At 43.1% G+C, this 25,671-nt stretch overlaps 1 protein-coding gene across 1 annotated transcript in view; it reads left to right on the top strand.

Moving 5' to 3' along the window:
• The window catches only part of LOC105474842 (contactin associated protein 2), a 2,256,224-nt gene that overhangs the window by 2,043,232 nt on the left and 187,321 nt on the right, over positions 1-25,671 (top strand). Inside the window, exons 19-20 of the mRNA XM_011729645.2 lie at positions 11,562-11,798; positions 23,369-23,502. Coding sequence (XP_011727947.2) covers positions 11,562-11,798; positions 23,369-23,502 — 371 coding nt within the window. The remainder of the gene's footprint in view (positions 1-11,561; positions 11,799-23,368; positions 23,503-25,671) is intronic.

The raw sequence follows: 25,671 nt of genomic DNA, 5'->3' as shown, positions 1-25,671 counted from the left end.
ACAAATATGTTCCAGCTTACAAAGCCAGTATAAAGGAGAAAAAAAGCAGTCGAAATTAAGAGCATTCGTTAAGCTGTAAGTCCTTTCATTCTTTTGGAGATATTATTCTGAATGCATCTTATAACATTTTCATTAATAAACTGCCATTTTAATTAATGATGAGGTTTCAGTCAACTGAATGGCATTTCTCTCAAGAAGCCCACTTCATACACACACAAAAGAACTCTGAAATTTTTCACTAAAGGAAAGGCCAATGTGATCCATCTAGTTGAAGAATATACTATTGCAATTAAAAAATAATTTAATTCCATTCGGCTCAACTCAACGAACATTTATTGAATATCTGCTGGAGGCCAGGGGCTAGCTGAGATTGGACACAGTTCTTCCCTTCAGAAACTCACAGTCTAGAGAGAAGCCAGGTGCATGAATAAGGTATTCACCTTTAACCTCGTTATCCCTGTTCTGTTCCTTCCCTTCTCTTCCTGGTAAGGCACGCTTATCTGCAAAAGACTTTCTACATGGAAAAATATATATATAGAGAGAGAGAGAGGCATATGCACACACACATATAAATATACATATATACCCTCCAAGTAGTTTCCCAGAATTTTTTGTGTATACAAATATTCATGTTCATATTTTTTTTTCTAGAAATGGGACAATAGCGTTGTATTAATGTTGGTTTCCTAACTCCAACTTGCTCTCAAATGGTTCAGGAATTAGATATAATATATATTATAATATATTTAATATACTACATATATAACATTTAAAATTATTTTAATTATATATAATATAATTAATGTTAAATATAAATATATTTAAATTTTTAATTTTAATATTTATGTTATGTTTAAATTTTGACTATTTACTATTTATATTATATCTAAATATAACATATTTAATACGAGAGAGAAAACAAATATAGTGCAATGTTAAAAGTTAGGGAATCCAGATAGGGATGATATAGGAGTCATTCATACTATTTTTACAACTTTTCAAAATTATTTCAAGGTATATTGTGCTTGTAAAAAATTTTAAAATAAGGGATTCAAGACCTTCCTGGCCTCGATCCTGCCTTTCTTCAGCAGCACCTCCAGCCGTTCCATCACCCCACATTTAATATCAAGTTATGTCCGACATCCTCCCGCTGTCGTTCCTGATGCTGACTGCACGTTAGAGTAATCTGTGAAAATGTTGAAATATGCCAATAGGCAGGCCTCTCCCCAAACAATCAGATCAGGACTCCTGGGAGTTTGCTCCAGCCATGGTTTTTTCCAAAAGCATAACCTAGGTTGGGAAGCTTGGAGTCCCGCTTCCCGAACACCACGCGGGTGCATTCCTCATGCCTTGGTGCCTGCTGTTTCCAGTACTTGGAGGGCCCTTGTCCACCTCTTCAGTCCTGTAGGTTCCTAGTACTTTGTCAGGACCCAACTCAGATGTCACCTTCCTTAGTGAAATCATCCAGGCATCCCACACCCCACCCACAGGCAGATCCCATCCTTCCTGCCTCCTGCTATTTATTGCTACACACTCTCCTCCTTCTTGAGGTCTCCCACACTGTTGTAATGCCGTGTTTGCTCTGTCTCCCAGCCTACTGCAAACTGCTTTAGGGAAAAGTTCACATCACGTTTGCTTTTGTCATCAGCATGAGCCTCACATATAGTAGGATTATAAGAAATGTTTACTAAATTAAATGCAAACAAGGTTATACTTGTTGGAATAAAGTCATAACAAGGAGCTATGGGACACTCGAGGATGAGCTCTTACAGTGCAGGCGGCACTTGGGAAAGGAGATGGAGCTCACGCAGAATCGAAGAATGAATAAGTAGCTAAGTAGTTGGGCAGGAGAGGAAAGTGGGAACAGCCGGCCCCTTAGGCTGGTTGGAGTCTCGTGGAGTACATGAAGGAGGATGGCAGCTGAGGCCAAGAAGGGAGCCAGTCCAGACGATGAAGGGGACCAAGGGCTTTAGTCATCCTGGAAGCAGAGTGAGCACCTCGTACAGTGCTGGCACACAGATGCCCCTCAGTGAAGCATTTTAGAGAAATAATGAGTGAGTTACTTTTTTGCTCTTTTACTTTACATTTGGCAGGGGAGTCATGGGACCGGATTGAAACTAACCTTCTTCCCAGAAGAATGCATCTGCACATACTTTCCCCAAAAATGTCAGAAGATTTACAGGTTTTCTAAAATGTATTCAGTGACCCTTCCCTCAAAATGATATGCCACATTTTAAGAAGAGGGATATATTTTCGGTTTAAGAAGGACAGGGTTACACTAGGATGTAAGGCGGGTCACTGAAAGTCTGTGAAGGACAGATTATAAGAGGTAAGATGCCCATTGGAGGACACCCTTTAAGAAGTCATCACAGGTGCCAAAGTGAAACCCAAGTGCCTGAACCAGAGGCACGGCAGAGCTGTGCCCAGGAGAGAACAGATGCAAAGGTTACGAGGCAGTGCAAACAGGGAGCTTAGGTGTCTCCAGGCTTTCTGCCTTTGAGTGACCACGCAGATGCAGTGTCATTGGTCAAACTAGAAAATTCAGGGAGAGGACCAGACTTGTAGGAAATGATGAATTCCATTGTGTGAAGCTTGAGTTTGAGTTTCCCATGAAAGAACAAGGTGGAGTCTCCCTACAGAAAGTTGCAGATTGGGAGTGATGCAGATGGAGCTCTCCTAATGAGTGAGTGTAGAGTGAAATGGAAGAGGAGCAGGGGAGGGAAAACCTCAGTGCCCCAATATTTTCAGGATGCACCAAGGAAAAAGAGCCAATGACTTACAGAAAAGCTGAAAGAGGGGAAAGGAAAACCAAAGAGAGATTCCAAAGGCTCCAAGAGTTGAGTAAATCAAACAAGGGCAGAAATGGTCCTTTCACTTTGGTAACTAGAAAGTTGATGAACACTCAGTGACAGAAACTTCACTTCAGTGAATGGAGTTCAGGCCAAAATTAATGATTAGGAAGTGAAAGTGAGGAGACGAGAAGTTTTTCTAGAATTTCCCCAGTTAGACTGGGAAAATCTAACTGGACCTCTAAACAGCATTCTAACCTATTGGTCAGGCCCTCTTTCTTGATAAACCCTTTTTCCTTGGTCTCATTCAGACCTCATGTTCAAGGGGTCCCTGAGGTTCCCTAATTCCTTCCTCTCTGTTCTTCCTTTGCAAGCTCATTCCCCTGTCTCACTTTGAAAAGGTGACTTCTCAGGGCTCAACGCTAGGTCCTCCTGTCTTCTCTCTTCATACACTTCTCCCAGGGAATTCTATCCATGCTTGCATTTTAAATACCATCATAAAAATGATTTTAAAATGAATATTTCAGCCCAAACCTTTTTGACTCTTTGACTTCGCTTCCCTGATGCAAAGCACCTCAAATTTGACCTGTTCAAAGCTGAACTTTTTTGTTGTTGTTGCTGAAACAGCATCTCACTCTGTTGCCCCGGCAAGAGTGCAATGGGGTGCCATGATGGTTCACTGCAGCCCCAATATCCTGCACTCGAATGATCCTCCTGCCTCATTAGCTGGGACTACAGGCTTGTGCCACCACACCGGCTATTTTTTTCTTTTCTTTTTTGTTTTTTGTTTTGTTTTGTTTTGTTTTGTTTTGTCGCAACGGGGTCCCGCTATGTTGTCCAGGCCAGTCTGAAACACGTGGATTCAAGTGATCCTCCTGCCTTGGCCTTCCAAAGTGCTGGGATTACAGGTGTGAGCCATGGCACCCAGCCAAAGCTGAACTCTTGATACCTGCCATATCCCCAACCCCACCAAGATTGCCTGCCTCTGTGTTCCCATAATCAGAAATTGTCACCACCATCTATCCAAAAATCCATCAGTCTGTCTTAACACTCTTTCCTTCACCTCTTTAATTCCTAAACATCATCAGATTCTGTCCACTCTGCTACTCCAAACCATCATTATATTTATTCTGTCCCATTGCATAGCCTATTCAGTGGTCTCCCTATATCCCCTCTTTTCTCCCTCCAATGCATTCAGCAAAATGCAGCCAGAATGAGCTTTCAAAACTGAAATCAGGTTATGTCACCTTTGCTTAACACCTTTCAGGAGCTACCCATTGCTTTCTGTATAAAAACCAAAGTCCTCAGAATACCACGACCTTTCTCTGTAGCCTCACTTCCTACCACGGTCTCCCCTGAGGGTTTGTCATCTTGGCCTCCACTACATTCGTCCTCAACATTCTCTTCTTCCTCAGGGCCTTTCTTTGCACATGCTCTTTTCTCTTCCTAGAATACCTTCTTTACCCCCAGTACCAGCAAAATCTCACTGGCCTTCAATTATTAACTTAAATGTAATTTACGACCTGCTAAATCTCCATCAGCTCATGGTTCACAGATGGCACTTATTACATATTTGAAAGAATGGATGAAAAAGACTGAGCACTAGCCAGAAGAAAATAGAGGTTCAGGGGAGGGGGACCTTTAAGATGAGAATGATTTAAAGCCAACAGCAATGAAATGATTTGCCTGACCAAGGTCAAACAGCGAGTTGGTGGCAAAGCCAGGGCTACAGTCCACAACTTTTGATTCCTGGCCTCCCCATGCCCCACACTAATCCCTTATTATATGTCTTAGATGAAGTTTGCTGTAGTGAAGCCCTCATCTCATTTGCTCTCCCCAAAGTATTCTCACATGTTGACCACCACACATACCAGGAATATGTATTAACACAGTTTCAGGAGCATGACCCAGGACATTCTGTAATAGATGAAAACTATCTTCCTGTTGAAGATCCTAGTAGAGTTGTTCAGTGGTGCTGCTCTGAAACTCCCATCCAAGAAGGCCACCTGGCTCCCACACAGTCAAGCCATAGCTGACTGATGTGTTTACGGAAATATACTTCACACTTGTGTCTTGTGGGTCGCACATGCCACTCAGGATAAACTTAGAGATTTTTCTTTGGCATTTTTTTCCTCCATTGTACAGATTCAGACATTTAAAGCTTATTACATAGAAACTGACCTAGAAGTGACCGGGCCTTTGGAGAGAATGGCAGGAAATTGGTTACAATAGATATGGACCCACCTGGGGAAACAGAACTAGTAGAGGTGAATGTGAACCCGTCCCAGGTCCGATGTTGTTAGTCCAAAAAGATTAGAGTAAGTTGAAGAAAACATCAAACAAACAGAATAAAAAATTCAGCAAGGAAATTCAGAGTGGTACACTTGGGGAGAAAAAGCAGATTTTGCCAATGTAAGACCAGGAGAAAAACTGGTTGTGCTTCAGCACAGCAGTATCTTGGGAGAATAACAAAACAAGTTTAAGCAGAGTTGTGCCGTGCAGATTGCCTGAAAGGAACCAGGCCTGCCTGATGCAGAATCATGATGCATGCAGAGGATGATGTCCAAGGTCCCCGGGAGCAGAACTCCATAAAATTCACTTAACTCTTTTACTAGGTGACTAATTAAAAAGCAGTTAATGAGAGTGATAATTCTGGGCAATGGAATTCAGCCATGAAAGTGGTTAATGACCTGAGGCTGCAGCTCAGGTCTGTGCCTCCTCTAGCATGATTCTGGCTCCCAGAAGTGCCTCCTAGACTTTAGCAGAAGCTGCACAGAGTTTCAAGAATCCGGGATATCTGGGAAGAGGTAGAAGAGAGCATTGGGCAACAGAAAGGAGTAAGCAAATATTAAAGGGTTTATTGACAGCAGAAAGTAAAAAGAAGGAAGCTCACCACAATGGAAGCTCAATTAATGTGGTTTGCTTGAGCTACTGCCTTGCTGACTAAAGGAGTGGATAGAGCATGTGGCAGTTTGCACAGTCTGGGAGACCTCGCTTCTCAGCTCCTTATTTAGTGATGTCATCTTGATAGCTTGAAGTCAGACAGGGTGGCAGTATTGACATCATGGGAAATAGGCAAAAACTATAAATCAGAATTTTTCCCTCCCCCCCAAGCCAGTTGTTTAACATCTACCAACTTACCACTGGGTCACTTCATTGAAATCCCTGTGGGAGCAGAGTTCCCTGGGGTTCTTGCCTTAAGAATAAACCTGAACGTGTTTTGGTTTTGCTTTTCTATTTAATTACTAATACACAGTGGCACTCTTCAATTATCTTTTATTACACAACCAGAGTGGCTCAGCATTTGTGAAGTCTCCTGGCAAACTCACCATCATTTCAAACATTGTTTCTGTGGGGAAGTTTTCCAAGTTGCAAGTTACTGAGCTTAAAATAAATGTTTGGGAAAGAGCCCATTTGGAAGTTAGGAGCTTTCAATTCTGAGTCCTGATAGGGAAGTTGGAAAACAGAAAGAATCATGCCAATTTTAAAATATAGGTTGCAAAATATAGGTTGCAAAATCCTAAGTGAAAAGGCAAAAGGAATAGAATTATTTAACTTGGAGAACAGAAAGATGAAGAGCAATTGAATAACGGGGGTGAGTGCCAGCTGTTTGCTTTTGGCTTCTGTTTCTCGTGGGGTTTTTTTCTTCTCCCACTGTAAGCCCCAGGGATTTGGTTAAACAAGGAGATAAATACCTTTGTGGTATTATTCTCGAATGAATAATTGGTAGATTTTATTTCAAACATCTGCAAACTTCTTTTCCTCGATCAGGGATAATTTACATATAACCTGTGTTGAGGACCAAGAAATAGTTAAGACAAGGTTATTTGTCTACTTGAAGGTTAATCGTCAATTTTATGATCCTGAGTCTACAGATGGCATAATGTATTTCAAAACTTTGAGAAACATGATATAATTAAGCAAATCTTTTTTATATCATAGAATATCTAAATACAGAATTTATTATTTTTCTATCAAAAATGAACATTATAAAACTTAGACTATTAGCATTATCTATAGTAGTATTATATTATCTACATCTGTTAGTATTATCTATTACTAGCATCTATATTACAAGTACAAAACCTTAAATCAGGCATTCTAAATCAATACTTTTTGATAATTTTATGAGGAAAATGATGCTATTTTGGGCTTGTTAAATGAGAGTTATTTTCAGTTATTCATTCAGAAGAGATGAGAGAATTGCTTTCTAAAAGATATTACAGTACCCTGATTTGGCATTTTCTTAAAGAGATGTGAAACAATGAAACGGCAGCTGTAAATCTGCCACTTGGAGCCTTAGAGGACTCACATCACTCCCAGGCCTTGGTTTAACAGTTGGTTTATGATGTGGTTTCAGAATAACACTTTTAAACATGGTATATCCCTTCCTACAAAACTGACATAAATCCATAAAGCTTTTAATGATGTCTCTAAAATACAGCCAAAGTATTCTCTGAGGCATATTTTTGGGTTGTTTATCTAAAATCTCTAGATTTCTGAATCTCCCTCCATGATCTGCCTTGGAATGGCTGTCTCCAGGGCAGCTGATACACTCATCATGTCTCACCCAGGCGGGGACCACTCAGCTTCGTGCCCCATCAGGTACATTATCCCGCCTCAGCTTCCACCCCAAGCATCTCACACCCTTGTGCGCATAAGTATCACTTGGGAACCTGCAAAAAGTGCTGCTTCTCCAGAACCTCTGAGCTAAATTCTGGGACTAGGCCTGGGGACCAGCATTTTAATAGGCTCCCAGGAAAGTGGTCCCAGAAATGATGTGACAGTCTCAGCTCTCCATGCTCTCTGACTCCAGTTCTGGCTCCGGGATGGAGTAACTGGAGAGAGGCTGGCATGTGGAAGCTGAGGTTCTTGCCGGTGGCACACTGCACCTGTCACTCAGGTGCTGGGGTCTCTGCTGCCCGGACCCTTCCCTCCCTAGGCCAAGTTCTGTGCTCCTCAGTCTTGCGTTTCAAGTGCCTCGTATGCGCGTCTCCTCCCGCCCATCATCCTGCCTGCCTCGCTCTGATTTGTTTGAATCTCCCAGCCTCCATCTCTAGCCTGCCTCCCACCCTCCCTCCAAGTCCCAGGTCCACCTCTTCTCACCCGCGCCAGTCTGTTCTCAGGTAATGACCCCCACATTCTCTGGCAGAAGCTCTCTCTGTGGCAAACTGAATTGCACAGTGTGTTTGCTCCAGGCGGCCCACCCCACCCGCCCTTCCTGATTTCTCCTCCCTCCCCTGTCCTCTGTTAGACACGTTTACAGAAGCTGGTCCTAAGAGTGTCCATCTGTCCCACCAGACTCTGAACTACTGAGGGCAGGGGTCACCTGTGCCTTCCTCGCTCGATCCCCAACACCCAGCTGAAATGTGGTGGGAGCCTCGGGGCTCTCAAATGAATGACTGATTCCATAAAAGAAGCACGTGAATTTTGTCCAGGCGGCATGATGCCTCGGACCTCAGACCCTCTCACTGCCAACACACTGTGCCTTCAGCTAGAAAGCTGCTCTTCATCCCCGCCACCTGTACTTGGCTACCCACCTCCGGCTCCCTGGGTCCCAGCTTAGATGTCTTTTCCCACAGCAAGTCTTCCACCACCCCTGTGTTCCAGGGGGCCCTGTGTCTACCTGATCCTGCACTTACCGCTCTGCATTCTAATAATCTATTTATCCGAATCCTCCTCCAGGTCTGGAGCTCCTTCAGAGCAAGAGTTGTCAGCACCCAGCATCGTGCCCAGGGTGCAGTCGGTGCTCAACAGATGTTTGCTGAAAGCTAACTCAGGACATTTAGGTAGTGAGATGGGGTTCTCATCACACAGCTGCTAAATAAACCGCCATAACATTCACTGTATTGTACTCACAGTGTTGATGCGTCTCCTCCCACAACCACTGCTAGATGGAAATCTCCTCACGGGAAGTGACTGTATTTTGTTCGTCTTCACACTTCCGTAAGTCAGGCAGCAATGAGCATGGATTAAGTAGCTGTTCAGTCCTATGTGTTCCAAGAAGGATGCTTTTGGCATGTGGAGCAGGAGAATTCTAATTTTTTTTTTTCTTTTCTTTTTTGGAGACGGAGTCTCTCTGTTGCCAGGCTGGAATGCAGTGGCGCGATCTCGGCTCACTACAACCTCCACCTCCCGGGTTCAAGCAATTCTCCTGCCTCAGCCTCCCAAGTAGCTAGGACTACAGGCACCTACCACTATGCTTGGCTAATTTTTGTATTTTTAGTAGAGATGGGGTTTCACTATGTTGGCCAGAATGGTCTCGATCTCCTGGTCTCGTGATCCGCCAGCCTCGAGCTCCCAAAGTGCTGGGATTACAAGTGTGAGCCACCATGCCTGGCCCCAGAAAATTCTTAATTGCATAAGACAGCCCCACACATTGCAGGACACGCTGCTGTCCTTGCAAATTTCATTGGTATCCCAATCATTTTGACAACTACCCCACCTACAAAAGTTTTGGGGGTAAGAGGACCAGGAGGAAAATTGCACAGCATATAGTTGAAAAGCTACAGTTAAGTCTTTTCCTTACAACTTGGTCAGAAGCAAAGGACTCTGTAACAGTGCCATGGTGGATTGTATGTGTCAACGTAATTAAGAGAGAGAGGATCTCTGAAATATAAGATATTTATTTGGAAATAAAGCATTGCAATGGGAATATGCATGCCATAGTTAACTATGTGCATATTCAGGTAGGTGAAGACACAGGTTTTTAAAGGAAAAAAGGAAGAGGATTACATAATTGTTTTAAAATAATTATCCTTGGCTACAAAGCTCAATGACAAGGGTGACACTAGTCCAAGATTGGACAGGCAAATTCTGGGCAGATGTTCCTGTAGAAGTGTTTTGTGTTTTTTGTGTTTTGTTTTGTAAAGTTGCAATGGTGTTTGTGCAATGTTGTGCTTTTTGCAGAGTCTTTGTGATAGTTCTTGTGATCAGGCATTTATTCATGGCCTTCCCCAGCTCCATTTCTCAGGGCCTTTTTTTTTTTTTTTTTTTTTTTTAATTAATGACTTCATTTTGATTCTGACAACTTTCACACATGTGTGTGGTGATGTGAGGTGGAGGACAGGAGGTGTCACCCTCAATATACAGTGGTAACCTGTCTTTGTAATAATGGTTCACTAATCTTTCCTGAGCACTTATATATTCCAGGCACTAAGCTATGTGTTATACAGTTTATTTAATGCTCACAACCACCTATGAGGTCCCATTTTTTAGAGATGAAACTGAGGCTGAGAGAGTTTCAAGACATTGACCCAAGTTAACACAGCTGCTACAGACAAGGGCAAGATATACCCCGAGGCGTCGGACTTCACTGCTCTGTGCCGACCTCTTTAACAAGAACAAACATCAAAATTCTCAGATGGAAGACTCCTATTAAAAACTATCCTCTCCCATTAATTTTAACGTAGAGCAATTTTGCAAAATATATTCTGCATAGTGTTAATTTAGTGGGATGTCAAGTGTTGTGAGATTAACGGTTGCATGGGCGATGGAGTGTAAGAAATGCTTTCAGCAAGGCCCTCGTAGAAGGCCGTGAAACAGAAACCATGAAGACCACAGGAGCCCTAAGGTGGCACAACCCTTCACAGTAAGTCAGGGGTGATTTAGAACATTGCTGAGCAAACAGCAGGGAGACCGGCAACAGGAGCTTGCTGGCCGTGAAGTGCCTAATATCCAGTAAGCGCTGCTCAGGCTCTAGGAAAAGGCTGATGCAGGAAGGGTTTCTTTCTTCTAATTTCTCAATAATAATAACAATAGATACTATTTATTGAGTACTGATCACTCTCCACTTTATAGATGAAATACTGAGGCCTAGAAAAATTTGTTAAGTAACTTCTCCTGAAGTCATACAGCTATTTAGTGGTAGAGCCAAGTTTGAACCCAGTTCTCTCTAACTTCAAGACATGTGATTGTAAACCCTATACACAAAGCCTCTAGGGACCTAGGGTTTATCAAAGGCTTTCCTGTGTGAATATCCAAGCAAATTCTGTCTCAAAGAGGATTCCCCTATGGGTTCCTTGTACAAGGGATTTATTTTTGGCATATCTCTTCAACCTGACAATTAGTGCCGTGGTCTGAGTACATGAACTTTTTTTCAGGGTATGTAAATTTTTTGTCTTAGTACGTGTAATTTTTTTCTGGTATAATGTAAGTTTCTTAAATTTTACTTTCTTTTTAATTGTATAGATTTCCATATGATATGGTTTGGCTCTGTCCCCACCCAAATTTCAAATTGTAGTTACCATAATCCCCACATGTTGTGGGAAGAACCTGGTGGGAGGTAATTTAATCACAAGAGGAGGTCTTTCCTGTGCTGTTCTTATGATGATGAATAAGTCTCACAAGATCTGATGGTTTTATAAATGGGAGTTCCCCTGCACATGTGCTCTCTCTCTTGTCTGCCACCATGTAAGACATGACTTTGCTCCTCCTTTGCTTTCCACCATGATTGTGAGGCCTCCCCAGCCACATGGAGCTGTGAGTCCATTAAACCTGTTTTTCTTTATAAATCAGCCAGTCTGTGGTATGTCTTTATTAGCAGCATGGGAACAGAATAATACATCATACTTTGTTACATGCTTTTTTTTTTTTTTTTTTTTTTTGATAAGAGTATTTGTGTTGATGCAATAACACCTTTGTCCATAGAACTCAGTCAGATGCCCTTCCTGGAGCCAGTGCCTGCACTCCATGAGCTGCTGGAGAGGTCATCGTAGGGTGTCCGCATCAGACCTCTCCTCATTTTTCAATTCTCTCTCTCCTTTATAATAGATGTTGGTGCATTTTTTGAAGAAGGGATGTGGCTACGATATAACTTCCAGGCACCAGCAATCAACGCCAGAGACTCCGGCAGCAGAGTAGAGAACTCTCCCGACCAGCAGAACTCCCACCCAGACCTGGCCCAGGAGGAGATCCGTTTCAGCTTCAGCACCACCAAAGCGCCCTGCATTCTCCTCTACATCAGCTCCTTCACCACAGACTTCTTGGCAGTCCTCGTCAAACCCACCGGTAAGGTCGAGGATACCCAGCCTCTGCCATTTAACATTTCGGCAGACAGAATGTTCTAGCAAGAGTCTATAGATTGTTCTTGGTTTGTTCTTTATTCCCCACGGGCCTTGCTGAGCAAGTCACATAACTTCTTTGAACCCCATTTCTCTCCATGAATATCAGGAAAACAGCTTGCCAGCTGGGTGAGTTGGAGCAAGGTGTTAGAGTAATAACGTTGATAAGGCATGTTGGATTCTTTACAAGAACGCTTTTTCATGAATCGGAGATAGGTTTGTGTGTGTGATGATTATTTTTTCTTCCTACTAAATAAACACATTCGGCTGGACACTGTGGCTCATGCCTGTAATCCCAGCACTTCGGGAGGCCAAGGTGGGTGGATCACTTGAGCTCAGGAATTTGCTACCAGCTGGCCAATATGGCAAAACCCCATCTCTACAAAAAATACAAAAATTAGCTGGGTGTGATGGTGCATGCCTGTAGTCCCAGCTACTCAGGAGGCCGAGGTGGGAGGATCACTTGAGCCCAGGGTGTCGAGGCTGTAGTGAGCCATGATGGTGCCACTGCGCTCCAGGCTAGGCAACAGAGTGAGACCCTGTCTCAAAAGAAAAAAAAAGACTAATAAGAAAGACTAATAAAAAATAAATACATTCACTAAATGTGCTAAACAGAGATGGGCTTTGAATGAGTAAAATTAATTTTACATGAATTAATTTTATCCTGATTTATGATAGTATGCCAGTAGGTTGTTACAGAATGTTTGAACTTTCAATCGGAATAGAAAATCAGAAATGTTTTCATTCCCAGTCCTCTCAGAACTTCAAATTCACAAAATATATCCCTGTCGTAAAGGTTCCTTAAAGCAGGAGGGCTTTTTTAATTTTAATTTTTTTTTTGAAACAGGGTCTTGCTTTGTTGTCCAGGCTCGAGTGCAGTAGCAGGATCACAGCTCACTGCAACCCTAACCTCTCAGGCTCAAGTGATCCTCCCACCTTAGCCTCCCAAGTAGCCAGGACCACAGGCACACACCACCACTCCCAGCTAATTTTTTAAATTATTTGTAAAGATGGGGGTCTCACTATGTTGCCAGGTCTGGTCTTGAACTCCTAGACTCAAGAGATCCTCCTGCCTTGGCCAAACTGCTGGGATGACAGGCATGAGCCACCATGCCCAGCCCAGGGGTGGATTTTTACTTGTAATATCCTGGGCCATCTTGGTCATCAAACATACATGAAGCCAGAGAGGATCTCAGTGCATCTAAAATTGGCAGCCTGAGGAGAATATGCAAATGGGCTTGTGACCCTTCAGCAGTGACCTCTGAGAGACATCTAAGAAACCCTGGAGTGTACAAACCTGCTGAACTTGAGAAGTCCACTTCCTCTCTGAAAATGAATTCATACACGCTTAAAGTTCTAAGATCACTTTTATTTATCTATTTATTTATTTTTTGACATGGCGTCTTGCTCTGGCACCAGGCTGGAGTGCAGTGGCACAATCTCGGCTCACTGCAACCTCTGCCTCCTGAGTTCAAGCAGTTCTCCTGCCTCAACCTCCTGAGTAGCTGGGATTACAGGTACGCACCACCATGCCTGGATAATTTTTTTATTTTTAGTAAAGACAGGGTTTCACCATGTTGACCAAGGCTCTCTTGACCTCGTGATCTGCCCGCCTTGGCCTCCCAAAGTGCTGGAATTACAGGCGTGAGCCACCACGCCCTGCCCTAAGATCACTTTTTTAATGAATAAAAATATTTTAAGAGCATGCAGGAACAAATCTCTCTAACTCACTTCCCATTAGAGCTGAAAATGTGGAGGCTTTCTCTCCCACTGCCCATCTTTTCCTGCCCTTCAGTGATTATTCCACTTGGCATCTTAAAGAGCAAGAGTTTGAATGGGCACTGTGGCTTGTGCCTGTAATCCCAGCACTATGGAAGGCTGAGGCAGGAGGATTGCTTGTGACTGGTAGTTCAAGATCAGCCTAGGCAACATAGCAAGACACTGTTTCTACCAAAAATAATTTAAAATTTAACTGGGCATAGAGGTGCACACTTGTGGTCGCAGCTACTCAAAAGGCTGAGGAAGGAGCATTGCTTGAAGTCGGTAGTTCAAGCCTAGCCTGGGCAACATAGCAAGACTCCATCTCTACCAAAAATAATTTTAAGATTAACTGGGCATGGTGATGTACACCTGTGGTCCTAGCTGCTCAGGAGGCTGATGGGGGAGGATCACTGGAGCCCAGAAGTCGCTGGAGCCCAGAAGTGCAAGGCTGCAGTGAGCTATGATCACACCACTGTACTCCAGCCTGGATGACAGAGCAAGAACCTGTCTCTAAAATAAAATAATTTTAAAACAAGAAAAAAGGAAGATCAAGATTTTTTCCATGGGAGCCAGAACTGTTATTAGTAACATAATTCAGCTTGAGTTTTAAAAAACAGTAAATTAAACTCCCTCTCTGGGAAATGCACTGTTGCTTAAAAAGATGGAGGAAAAAGTATGTTCCCTAGGATTTTCCCCCTCTGAAATTATTCCTAAAGAAATAAGCCAAAAGTCAAAGATTCATCCTGAAGATGTTCATCCTAATGTTAACTATGAAAATAAAAATTGAAAAGAACTTGGAAGTTCAACTTTAGTAAAATAGTAAAAGAGGGAGTCACCATTTTATGGAATATTATGTATCTATTAAAATATTTATGAACAGTGATTAATGACATGGAGACATTTTATGTGATATTATGTTAAACCAAGAAAACAAAAACAAGATCCAGCCTTGAATGTGAAATATTAGCTCCGTAAAAAATATATGGATAGAAAAAAAAGCAATAACGTGAACACAAAAGTATCTGGTTGGATTGTGGATGATTTTTTTTTTCTCCTGAGCAATACTTTTGTATGAATGTCAAATGCTTTATTCAGAAAGATGAAAATAGTAAATAAAATCAGAAAGTGAGGATAAAAGAGAGACAAGTATGGAGCCCCTGCTCTTCAGGAGTTCATCAGTTTATTTCTCCTGGGTCAGGGTCGATAGATTTTTTATCCACCGATGCTCATTACCCGCATGGGCCAGCCTCCGACTGGGCAGATAAGAACCTTGGGTTTCTTCTCAGGTCCCTCCCCAGGAGGAGGGCTCTCACCTGGAGACTGTCAAGAAGTTGATGAACACATTCCCACGCACGCTGTATTGTCTGCTCCTCAAGTCATTGCCACACTAAAATTTGGCCCTCAACTGTATTCACTACCTCACATGCCCACTGCTACACACCCACTGCTGCTGTGCCCTCATGCCTGTGTGAGGTCTTTCATTGTCTGCAAGGGCTTTGATCAATGGATTCCATATTAATGGCCACCGTTCAGTGAAGCTCACTTTGTGCCCAAAGCCATCCTGAATGTTGCCATGCATTAATTCCCATGAGCTACACAACTCTATGAAGTCGATACTGCTGTTGTTGCCTTTCTACAGATGGCAACACGTGAGTACATGGAGGCTGAGTGACTGGCACATTCAGAGGATGTTGGGCCAGGCTGGGGTTTCTCAGTCTGGATGTCTGGTTCCGGGCCCTGAGCTCCCCACCGGCCCCACTCTCTAGCGCAGGCATCTCTGGAACTCTCAGTGTGCTTGGAAAGCAAAGCTGGGTGGGTTCTGTCTCACTATTGCAAGCCCATCCTGAAACTGCTGGTGAAAATGCAGCTTTTTCACCCTTCAAATACAACATGTTTTTATTAATTGAAGTTTAAAGTTAGAAAAAAAGGAAATCATTAGGAAAACACATCAGTAAGGTCTACGCCAAAATATCGGGAAAAAGCTACTAGAAAGTCTCTACTAAACACCCTGGCATCACTCACATTTCACATATTGAAAGCTCTGCTCACTGTTCTCCAGAGCCAGCTGCCCCCAGCACCACCACTGCCCTCAGACACTTGCATTCCCAGGCTCAGTGTCCCTCACCAGTACTCCATCCTTCCCTGCTCTTGTGGGTCACCCAGGCAAACAAGTCCTGTGGATCGAACTCATGATGGCCTTTTCCTCCCCACCACTACTCTCTCAGGCAAATATCTTTTAATTACTAATATTGTTCACATCATGGTGTCCATAGAAAATTATTATATTTGAATGGTACCTGGGTAAATGGATGAGGTCATGTTTTGGAGGCCAACTGCCCAATGACTCCAGCTGCCATCCCCTTCTGCAGGTCTGCCACGGTCTGAGGGGAGCCTTGCTCCTGTTACCCCATCACCTATCTGCGGGACAGCAGTGGGCTTCAGCTCGTTGGCTGGGAAATTCTCTCCCAATCCATCTCTCTGCTTCCAGACTCTCCCCCTCACCCATTTTCACCACAGCCAGCATTGCTTTCCTTTATATGGCGTCTTATTTTCTGTTGCTTATAACAGAATATCTGAAACTGGGTAATTCATAAAGAAAAAGAACTTATTTCTTATAGTTACAGAGGCTAAGATGTCCGAGATCAAATGGCCAAATCTGATGAGGGCCTTATTGCTGGTGAGAACTCTCTACAGTTCTGAGACAGCGCAGGGTATGACATGGTGAGGCTAAGCACGCCAGCTCAGGCCTCTCTTTCTCTTCTTATAGACAGTCCCACTGCCATGAAAACCTATTAATGCATTAACCCATTAACCCATGAATCTATGAATGGATCAATTCATTCATGAGGACAGAGCCCTCATGATCCAGTCAACTCTTAAAGGGCTCACCTCTCAATATACCCACATTAGGGATTAAGTTTCAACCTGAGTTTTGGAGGGGATATTTACACCATAGCCTAGGGATATTATTTAAAAGGGATCTTGTATAATGTCCTTATTAAACACTCAGTGGTGCCCCATTCCAACAAAACCAGGAGAGATTCCCCAGTCCCACAAACTTTCAAGTTCGAGACCCACCAACCTCATGGGTGAGAGCTTGGCCTGTAGAGCTGGACCGTTAGGTTTGAGGTCGGCTTTGCCTTTTGTGAGTTGTCTTGGGCAGTCAATTGGCAGCTCCATGCCTCCATTTGGTCATCCATAAAATAGTGTCTCCCTCACAAGAGTATTGTGAAATGCAGATGACAATATACACGGGTCAACAGTTATTATTTCCCAGGTCCACAGATTCAATCTACATTCTAACACATATTCAGCACCCCCTACTCTTTGTTTTTGAGAAGCTCATCACCCCTCAAGCACTCTGTGGTCATATGTGCCCCTGACCTTATGCTCACAATGCTCCCTTACCTAGAAATGCCCCAACTTCCTCTCTGGCCAGACGCCTGCCTTTCATTCTAGGCTGAGATCAAGTCCCACCTCCTTTCGATGACTTCTCCTTGCTTTAAACTCCTATTCCACTTACTTTCAATGTCATTTGTTTGGCATTTAATGTACTGTATTGTTATCTGTCTCTGTTATAAATATCCCCTGTCTTCCCAGAGAGATGAAAAGCTCCCAGCACTACATCTCCTGCCTACGATAGGTACCCTGTAAGTGTGTGCTGATGATAATGATGATGACCAGGAGAGAATAAATCTGTTAAGCATGTTATTTGCTGCAGCCAATAAAAGAGCAGTCCCTTATAACTGCTTTAATTCACTTGGGAGATGAACATAAGACACAGAAGTGAAGCACCTCAGCATTTGAATAATATTTTATTTTAATGGAAAAATACTAGCATTCTTCCTACCATCATTTAATGGTCCTCTTCTGCTATTATCTGAAAGGAATAAATACATCATTTAAATTTGATTATTCAAGAATATCACCATTACTGTTTATAGATAGTCACATAGATAGTCACTATAGTTTATATATATATATATTTACATATAATTTATATATAAATTTAAAGTTCCAACTCATCTTTCTTTCTCAAAGCAAATAATTTCCGCTGCCATTAAGTGAAGCAGTTATAATAATTTAAAATCATATTTACAAAGGCCAAGAAGGACAGAAAAGAAAAAAAAAAGAAAACAATGCTGATTTTAATAGAGCTGAGGAACATAAAGGGACCAGTGACAAAATGACAGCAGAGAGGGAAATGTCCAGCGTGTTGCATAATTGCTGGTTCCTCCAACCTCTAGGCCTCTGTGTGTTTGTATCCTCAGAGCGACACTCATATTGCCTGACCCATGCGAGGGGATGGGCATGGCTTTATGTATTATAAGTGGAGTCTACACTTGTAACCAGGCAGAAGCCTATTTTCAGACCTTAAAAAAAATGTGCTTTGCACAGGAAACTAAATACATGTGTGCTGAAAAATGAATAAGAGATGAATCAAGACAGTTGTATATTTAAGAAAACTGGCTGGATGATATGATGTCAGAGCACCAGAAATAAGGCAGAGAGTAAAAACCTAAGACAATCAACTTGTTTTTTCTGCGTGTTGCCAAACAACTGCCTGATTATCTCCTTCACTCCCAAAAAATTGATTATCTTAATGCTATTGGGTAAAGGAAAAACAGAGTAAACACTGAGGGGTGGAGAGAGAAGCAGCTCAAGAAGTAGGAGCAGCATATTCAAAGGCCCTAAGGTCGGAGGAGATCATATTTTCCAGGGAATAAGAGAAGTTCATGGTAGCTTGAATGTAAAAAGTGAGAGAGTGAGTGGCATGATTTGAAAATAAAGTAGGAAGAGGAACACACATCAGACAGGGCATTGCAACCTCTATTTGGAAAGTACATCTTCATTCTGTAAAGAATTGGAAGGCTTTGAGGGATCTTAAATGACCCTATAAAATAATCAGTTACACATTTTGAAAACACGGGGAAGAAGAAGGTATAGAAGCAGGGAGATTGTATTCGTCCGTTCTCACACTGCTATGAAGAAATACCTGAGACTGTGTAATTTACAAAGGAAAGAGTTTTCATTGACTCACAGTTCCCCATGGCTGGGGAGGCCTCAGGAAACTTACAGTAATGGTGGAAGGGGAAGCAAACGCATCCTTCTTCACATGGCGGCAGTAGGGAGAAGTGCAGAGCAAAGGAGGGAAAGCCCCTTGTAAAACCATCCCATCTCATCACAACTCAGTCACTATCATGAGAACAGCACAGAGGTAACTGCCCTCATGATTCAGTTACTTCCCACTGGGTCCCTCCCACGACACATGAGGATTATGGGAACTACAATTTAAGATGACATTTGAGTAGGAACACAGCCAAACCATATCAGAGACCATTCCCTCGTTTATTCAACAAATATTTATTCCACTCCTACTGTGCATCAGGCACTATTCTAGACATTGGGAATAGTCATAAATAATAGAAACAAAAATGCTTGCTGTCATGGAGCTTACCTTTGAATAGGAGAAGGCAGACAATAAACAAATTGGTACAATCTATAGTCTGTTGTGTGCAAAAACTGTTATGGGGGAAATATGAGGCAGAAAAGGGAGTGCCTGGCTATGGGAAAGGAGAGGGTAAATTCCACTTTAACGAGGAGGTCACAGAAATGATCACTGAGAAGAGGACATGAGAGCAAAGACCTAAAGGCATGAGGGCATAGCCATGCAGAGACCTGGGGAATGAGCATTCTGAACAGAAGAACCAGTGACTGCAAAGGCCCTGGGGTAGGAACAGGAAGCCAATGTGGATGGTGAGGAGTGAGCAAGGAGGAGAGTAAAAGGAGGTTAGGTCAGCAATAATGAGGAGATCACATAGAGCCTGGTGAGCCATTGCGAGAACTTTGATTTTTACTCTGAGTGAGACGGGGAGCCACGGGGATTTTGAGCAGAGGATCACTCTGACCACCGTGTGGTGAGGACTCTGTTTCTCTCAGGGTCAGAGGCCCAGTTGAGATCAGGGAAGGTTGGAGTAGGACAAAAGCTAGTATAATCCCAGCAAAAGACGCTGGTGGCTTGGTCCAGGGGGTAGAGATGGAAATGGTGACAACTGGTAAGATCAGAGCATGTTTTGAAGATCAAGCCAAGAAGACTTGCCATCAGATGACACCATCAGATGACACATGTCATATAGGAGAAAGAGGACAGTCAAGACTTTTGGCAAGAATAACTGGAAGGATGAATTGGCAATTAACCGAAATGCGGAAAACTGCAATGGAATACTTTTGTGGAAAAAGATCAATGCTGTGTTGCATATGTTGTGTTTGGGGTTGCCAATAAGATATCTGAGGGAAATATCAAGTAGACGGTTTGTGAAAAGAGTCTGGAGTTCAAGAGAGAAGTCTGACTGGGGTACGAATTTGGTGTCTGATGGGCTTACACCTTATTCAAAGGTCCTACATGGGATAGGATTGTTGAAGTAGGTAGTTAGACACGAGCAGGGCAGAAGAGGGTGCTCCCTCCTGCCAACCACCAAGAATGTGAGACAACCATTGGGTGATGGTCAGGCAGTTGCTAAACTGTCTTCTCTCTAAAATGATAATTGGCTGCAGCTGGCACCAAGGAACGACAGTTTCTCAATAGAGAGAAAACATCTGGAGCTGGTGAGCAGCAGCTTCCCAGTAAGATCTTGGGAGTTGGGCGAGCGGGCCCAAGCATGCACACTAAGAGGCAAAATGGTGGAGTTTAATGGGTATATGATCTTCCTCTAGGAACACTCAACTAGAAAAGGAAAGACGCCTCAAATGAGCATGCGCACCCCTTCAGTAAACACCTGTGCACGCAGCCCCTCCCACGTGCTTGCAGGCCACTGCGCAGGCAGACAGCCCGCCCCAAGGAAAGAATCAGGGGAGAAGAAACCAAACCCCAGAACTATGCCAATGTATAAAACCCCAAATCAAGGGCCAAACAGGGCACTTGGATCTCTCAAGTCGCCCGCTTGGCCCTCTTCCAAGTGTACTTCCTTTCTAAAACTTTTTAATAAACTTTCACTCCTGTTCTAAAACTTGCCGCAGTCTCTCCCTCTGCCTTAAACCTACTTCTGCCCCTCAAGCCGCATTCTTTCCTGGGAGGAGGCAAGGATCAAGTTTGCTGCAGACCCTTAGGGATTTGCCTTCAGTAACAGGATCACCATGGAAACAGGCATGAATACAAAAGAGACTATGCTTCCGGGCTGTCTTTGGGGACTGCAAGAGTAAAGTGCCCCAAAATGAGGGAAAAAACAGGTAGAGAAGGAAAACCAAAAGAGGGCGTGCTGGAGGCCAGGTGCTTCCAGGAGGTGAATGAACTCTGTACCGAATGAAGATGAGGCCTGAGAGGGACCATTGCCTCTACTTCCCCAGGGGTCATGGGCCCAGCAAGAGACCATGGAGCAGGGAAGGCAGAAGTGAGACAGAGGGCTCGTGCTAAAATTGAGATGGGTTTGGAGGCAGCGAGTGTACCCATCTCTTTCCATGGGATTCGGAGCAAAGAAAAGCAAAGGAAGAGAGGCCTCATTTGAGAGTGAAATGAGGTCAAGAGCAGTCATTAAAGAGGAGCCTGACTAAGACCCACCGTCTTCTGCAATCCAGGCGGAAGATGGTGCAGGTAAAGCTCGTGTGAGGATGAACCAGGAGCTCTGTGTGGAGCTGCCTCAGCCAGGGAGCAGGCTCCCTCTGGAATTCACACAAGGGCACCGCGGGTGCCAGCACAGAGCCTGTGGTTACCGAAGTGGAAAAGAGTGGGGGAATTTAGATAGATTTAGGAGACGAAAATCCAATCCACGGTGCTTAGTTTAAATGCCAGAGGCAAAGGAGTCTAGGATGACACACTAAGGTAAAACTCAGAAATAGTGAAGGTTTGTTGAATTTCATTTAGAAAACAGAAATAGGAAATGTAATTAGCTCTTGATTATTCTAACAAATGTTCCTTTGAAATCCAAGAACATGGCAAGTGTAATGTTAAAATGCCTAAATAAGGAAGAGTACAGTGTGTGTTTGTGTGTGTGTGTGTGTGTGTGTGTGTGTGTGTGTGTGCGCGCACATGAGAAAAGTCTGAAAGCAGATACTCCCAAGATGTTTAGAAAAATTATCTTTGGGTGGTGGATTTCAGGTGACTTTCTTTTATTTTTTTTCTTTCTGTTTACTTTCTATGTTTTAATTAGCATGTTTTATTTTGTAACTTAAAAATCAGAATATCAGTTTTGTGCCCCTAAAAAGCAAATGAAAGGTGACAAATAATCCATCGGGTGATTTACAACTAGTCAAATTCTTGCTAGATTGCTGGCTCCATTTTTAAGCTCTGAGATGTCAACATGAAAATTCCAATTTGAGTAACAAATGAGATAAAATATTGATGTCTTTAAAACTCATACCTAAGATACAACATTTATGCTTGCAGATTAACTAAAAGCAGAATCTACATTGTCATATTAGTCATTTTGAATTCTTTTTATTGTTGGGAAGAAGCAAGGAGGAAAAAAAGAATATGCTGTTGAGGCAAAGTAAACTATCACTGAGGGCAAAAAGGGACTCAGGGGACCTGGGAAAGCCATCTTTCCCTTTGATTTGCATTTGGTTAGTCTGTAACCTAAAATAAAATGTATTACTTGGTCTCAATGAGGCCACCCAAAATCTCATCTTTAAAAACTATGTTTCACTGGGCACGGTGGCTCACACCTGTAATCCCAGCACTTTGGGAGGCCAAGGCAGGCAGATCATGAGGTCAGGAGGTCGAGACTATCCTGGCTAACACGGTGAAACCCCGTCTCTACTAAAAATACAAAAAAAAAATTAGCTGGGTGTGGTGGCTCATGCCTGTAGTCCCAGCTACTCGGGAGGCTGAGGCAGGAGAATGGCATGAACCTGGGAGGCAGAGCTTGCAGTGAGCCAAGATCGCGCCACTGTACTCCAGCCTGGGTGACAGAGCGAGACTCTATCTTAAATAAATAAATAAATAAATAAATAAATAAAACTTTTTTTAAAAACTATGTTTATTTTTAAAGTTGTATGCTCATGACTCTTTTATATGCCCAATGTCACACTTTGCTGATGGGCTGAGAACATCCCTGCACTCTGCATTTGTTTTTTTATTTCACATAGTATTTCGTGGAGCCTGCAGACGTCTCCTCCCTGCAGTCCTATATTGTATATGCTCTCATTCTTTGTGTCCAGGCACAATCCCAGCCTGGATCATTGAAACCATTTGCATCTTCAACTTTGAGACGACGGTCACTGAAGTTCACTGTGGGCAGATTGTAAATATGGGCGAGCCTGGTGCTGTCAGCCAATATGGGTCAGTAGGCCTCTGAGCTCGTGAATCCAAATTCAAATCTTGAATATTATCTGTGGATGTCAAGGGAGGGGTGAAAGTTTATCAGAAATTGAGCCACCGGTCGCGGTGGCTCACACCTGTAATCCCAGCATATTGGGAGGCTGAGGCGGGCGGATAGCCTGAGGTTGGGAGTTCGAGACCAGCCTGTCCAGCATGGTGAAACCCTGTCTCTACTGAAAATACAAAAATTAGCCAGTTGTGGTGACAGGTGCCTATAATCCCAACTACTCAGGAAGCTGAGGCAGGAGAATCGCTTGAACCTGGGAGACAGAGGTTGCAGTGAGCCAAGATCGCGCCATTGCACTCCAGCGTGGGCAAGAGCAAGACTGTCAAAAAGAAAAGAAAAGAGAAGAGAAGAGAAAGAGCAGGGGTGGGGGGATGTGATATTAAAATGAAATTTAGGGCAAACAAATTACTGAGCTTCTTTCTTTTTCCTTCTATAGGAAGCTTACAGATTCGATACAACCTGGGTGGCACCCGAGAGCCATACAATATTGACGTAGACCACAGGAACATGGCCAATGGACAGCCGCACAGTGTCAACATCACCCGCCACGAGAAGACCATCATTCTCAAGGTATACATACGTGTACATATAAATTACATATAACATCACATTATGGTCCCTGTCCCTGTAATGCTTGGCCATTGGTTTCGTTTTGAGGGGACAGAAGTGGAAGAGATGCTTTTTACACTTTCTCCTACAAGTGCATAACTAGTGAAGTAGAAATATATAGAATTCTGACAAGGAAAGACAACAATGAAGTTGATGACATATTTTTAGGGGGAAATAGAATGAATGTTTATTCCATATAGTCTTTCTGGTTTTCCCAGTTCTAGACCCACGTATCTATCAGTTTACTGCTTTTATCCATCGCACTATCTTTCTTCGCCAAGCTCTCAGACATCTGAAACTTACCGTGTTTCCCAGCAAAGGTTATTTTGGTTTCTCTGACCTACTTCTTTCACTACTCCAACACAATACGAAGAGCTGTATTTTTTCCCCCTCTCTCTCTGCAGAGCCTTTGCCTTAAAAATCCTCAAAACACAGTCCTTCCCCAGAATCTCAGACTCTGGTTGTAGGCTTTCAGCACACAAAGCAATGGTTTTATTATGACACTCAAATTTTATTTCAGGTTCATTGATGACCCCTGCCCCCACCACAGATTTTTACAGTGAAGAAACCAGCTTGGGCAACACCATGAATAAAACATAATGTGAGGAGGTCTCCCTGGGAGCTAGGCCAAGAGATCAAGAATGGGAACTGTCACTGCATTCTCTAGAAGGAGTTCAAAATAGATGTCTGTCAGGAGAAAGAACAGCAGGAGGACGCTGTTTTGTCAGTAAAGTGGAGTGTCATTTGGCAGGGGTTCAGCAGCCTCTCAGACCTCATTCTGATTCGGCTGGATGCTGTGGGAAGTTCAGGTTGCAAAGAAAAGGCAAAAGCCCTGTCTCTTTTGAGCACTGGTGGATGTCAGATTCATAACTTGATATGGAGTTTGTGCGTGGCCTTTAGCAGTATATGCTAGAGGGCATTTTAAGGAAAGGTCTTTCCTAGGAAACTGACGCACGCTGTTTCAGCTTACTGCACCATCAACCAAAGGTGCCATAAAAAAGTTCTCTCGTCATGATCGACAGAGTTCCAGAGCCCAGCACAGTGCCTGGCACACATTAGGGGCAGCCAATTCTTTATGGAGTAAACCAAGCCCATCTTTAACCAAGTTTTAGTCAGCAAAGCCAGCAAGTCCAGGAGACAGATCATTTTATACAATTTCATCAACATTGTCTCCCTCGGCTTTTGATTAGAGACTTTTTCCATTTTAAGTCACCCAATTTGTCACCTCTTTTAAAGAAAGTGACATATCTTGCCATTGTACCGTTGTAAAATAATATTAAAACTTAAAAAGACCTAAACAATGGGCTTTTCAAACAGTATAACAGTGGAGACCCACCACAGCCATAGAATCGTATAGAGTTAACCCTCACTCTCTGCCACAGTGAATTAGAGAAGGACTTGAGGAAGGGGAGAGGAGTGGATGATTTTTTAAGACTTGGGACTTTGGAGGCACCAAAAACCAGATATAAAGACAGTAGAGCAGCCAGAGACCTGCAAAGAATCCAGGGGATCAATGGTTTTGGGGAGGGTCTGGTTCTATTGCTGAAGACTATTTTGGTTGCAAATGACAGAAAACAATTCAGAAGTAATTTGTTGGGGGAAAATTCCTAGGATAGGTCATAGAATTATAGAATTTGAAAAAGATAAAACCAAACTTTGGGAAGAGAATCTAGGGAGACTGGAGAATTAAAACTGTGGACTAGAATACCACTGGGTTTCTCTGTCCCTTCCTTCCTTCCCTCCCTCTTTTTCATTCTCATCTCTGCCTCTCTCTGAAGACTGGATTCGTTACGTCTTACTGCAAGCTCCATCTTTCACATATCCTGGGACATAGTCACAGGAGTACTGGGCTCATGTCTTCCCGATTTTGCTACTAGAAGAAAGGGTCCTAGTTTCTTGACGCTCATGTTGAAATCCCAGGGAATCTCTGATAGGCCTGGCTTGAGTCATGTGCTCACCTGGTTGGGTGGAAGTGGGAACAAAGACCCATAGTCCCTAATCACATCTCTTGATTAGCGTGGGGAACTTGGGAAACTCCCTCAAGAGAACAGAACGCAGTTCCAGAAAAGGGAAGGAGACAGGATGACAGGAGTGAAAACTTTGGATGCACAATTCCGAGGTAGGAGAGGA

This window comes from Macaca nemestrina, chromosome 4 (genome assembly GCF_043159975.1).
Source record: "Macaca nemestrina isolate mMacNem1 chromosome 4, mMacNem.hap1, whole genome shotgun sequence".
Classification (NCBI taxonomy): Eukaryota; Metazoa; Chordata; class Mammalia; order Primates; family Cercopithecidae; genus Macaca; species Macaca nemestrina.
This window is presented reverse-complemented; position numbering and strand designations above follow the sequence as displayed.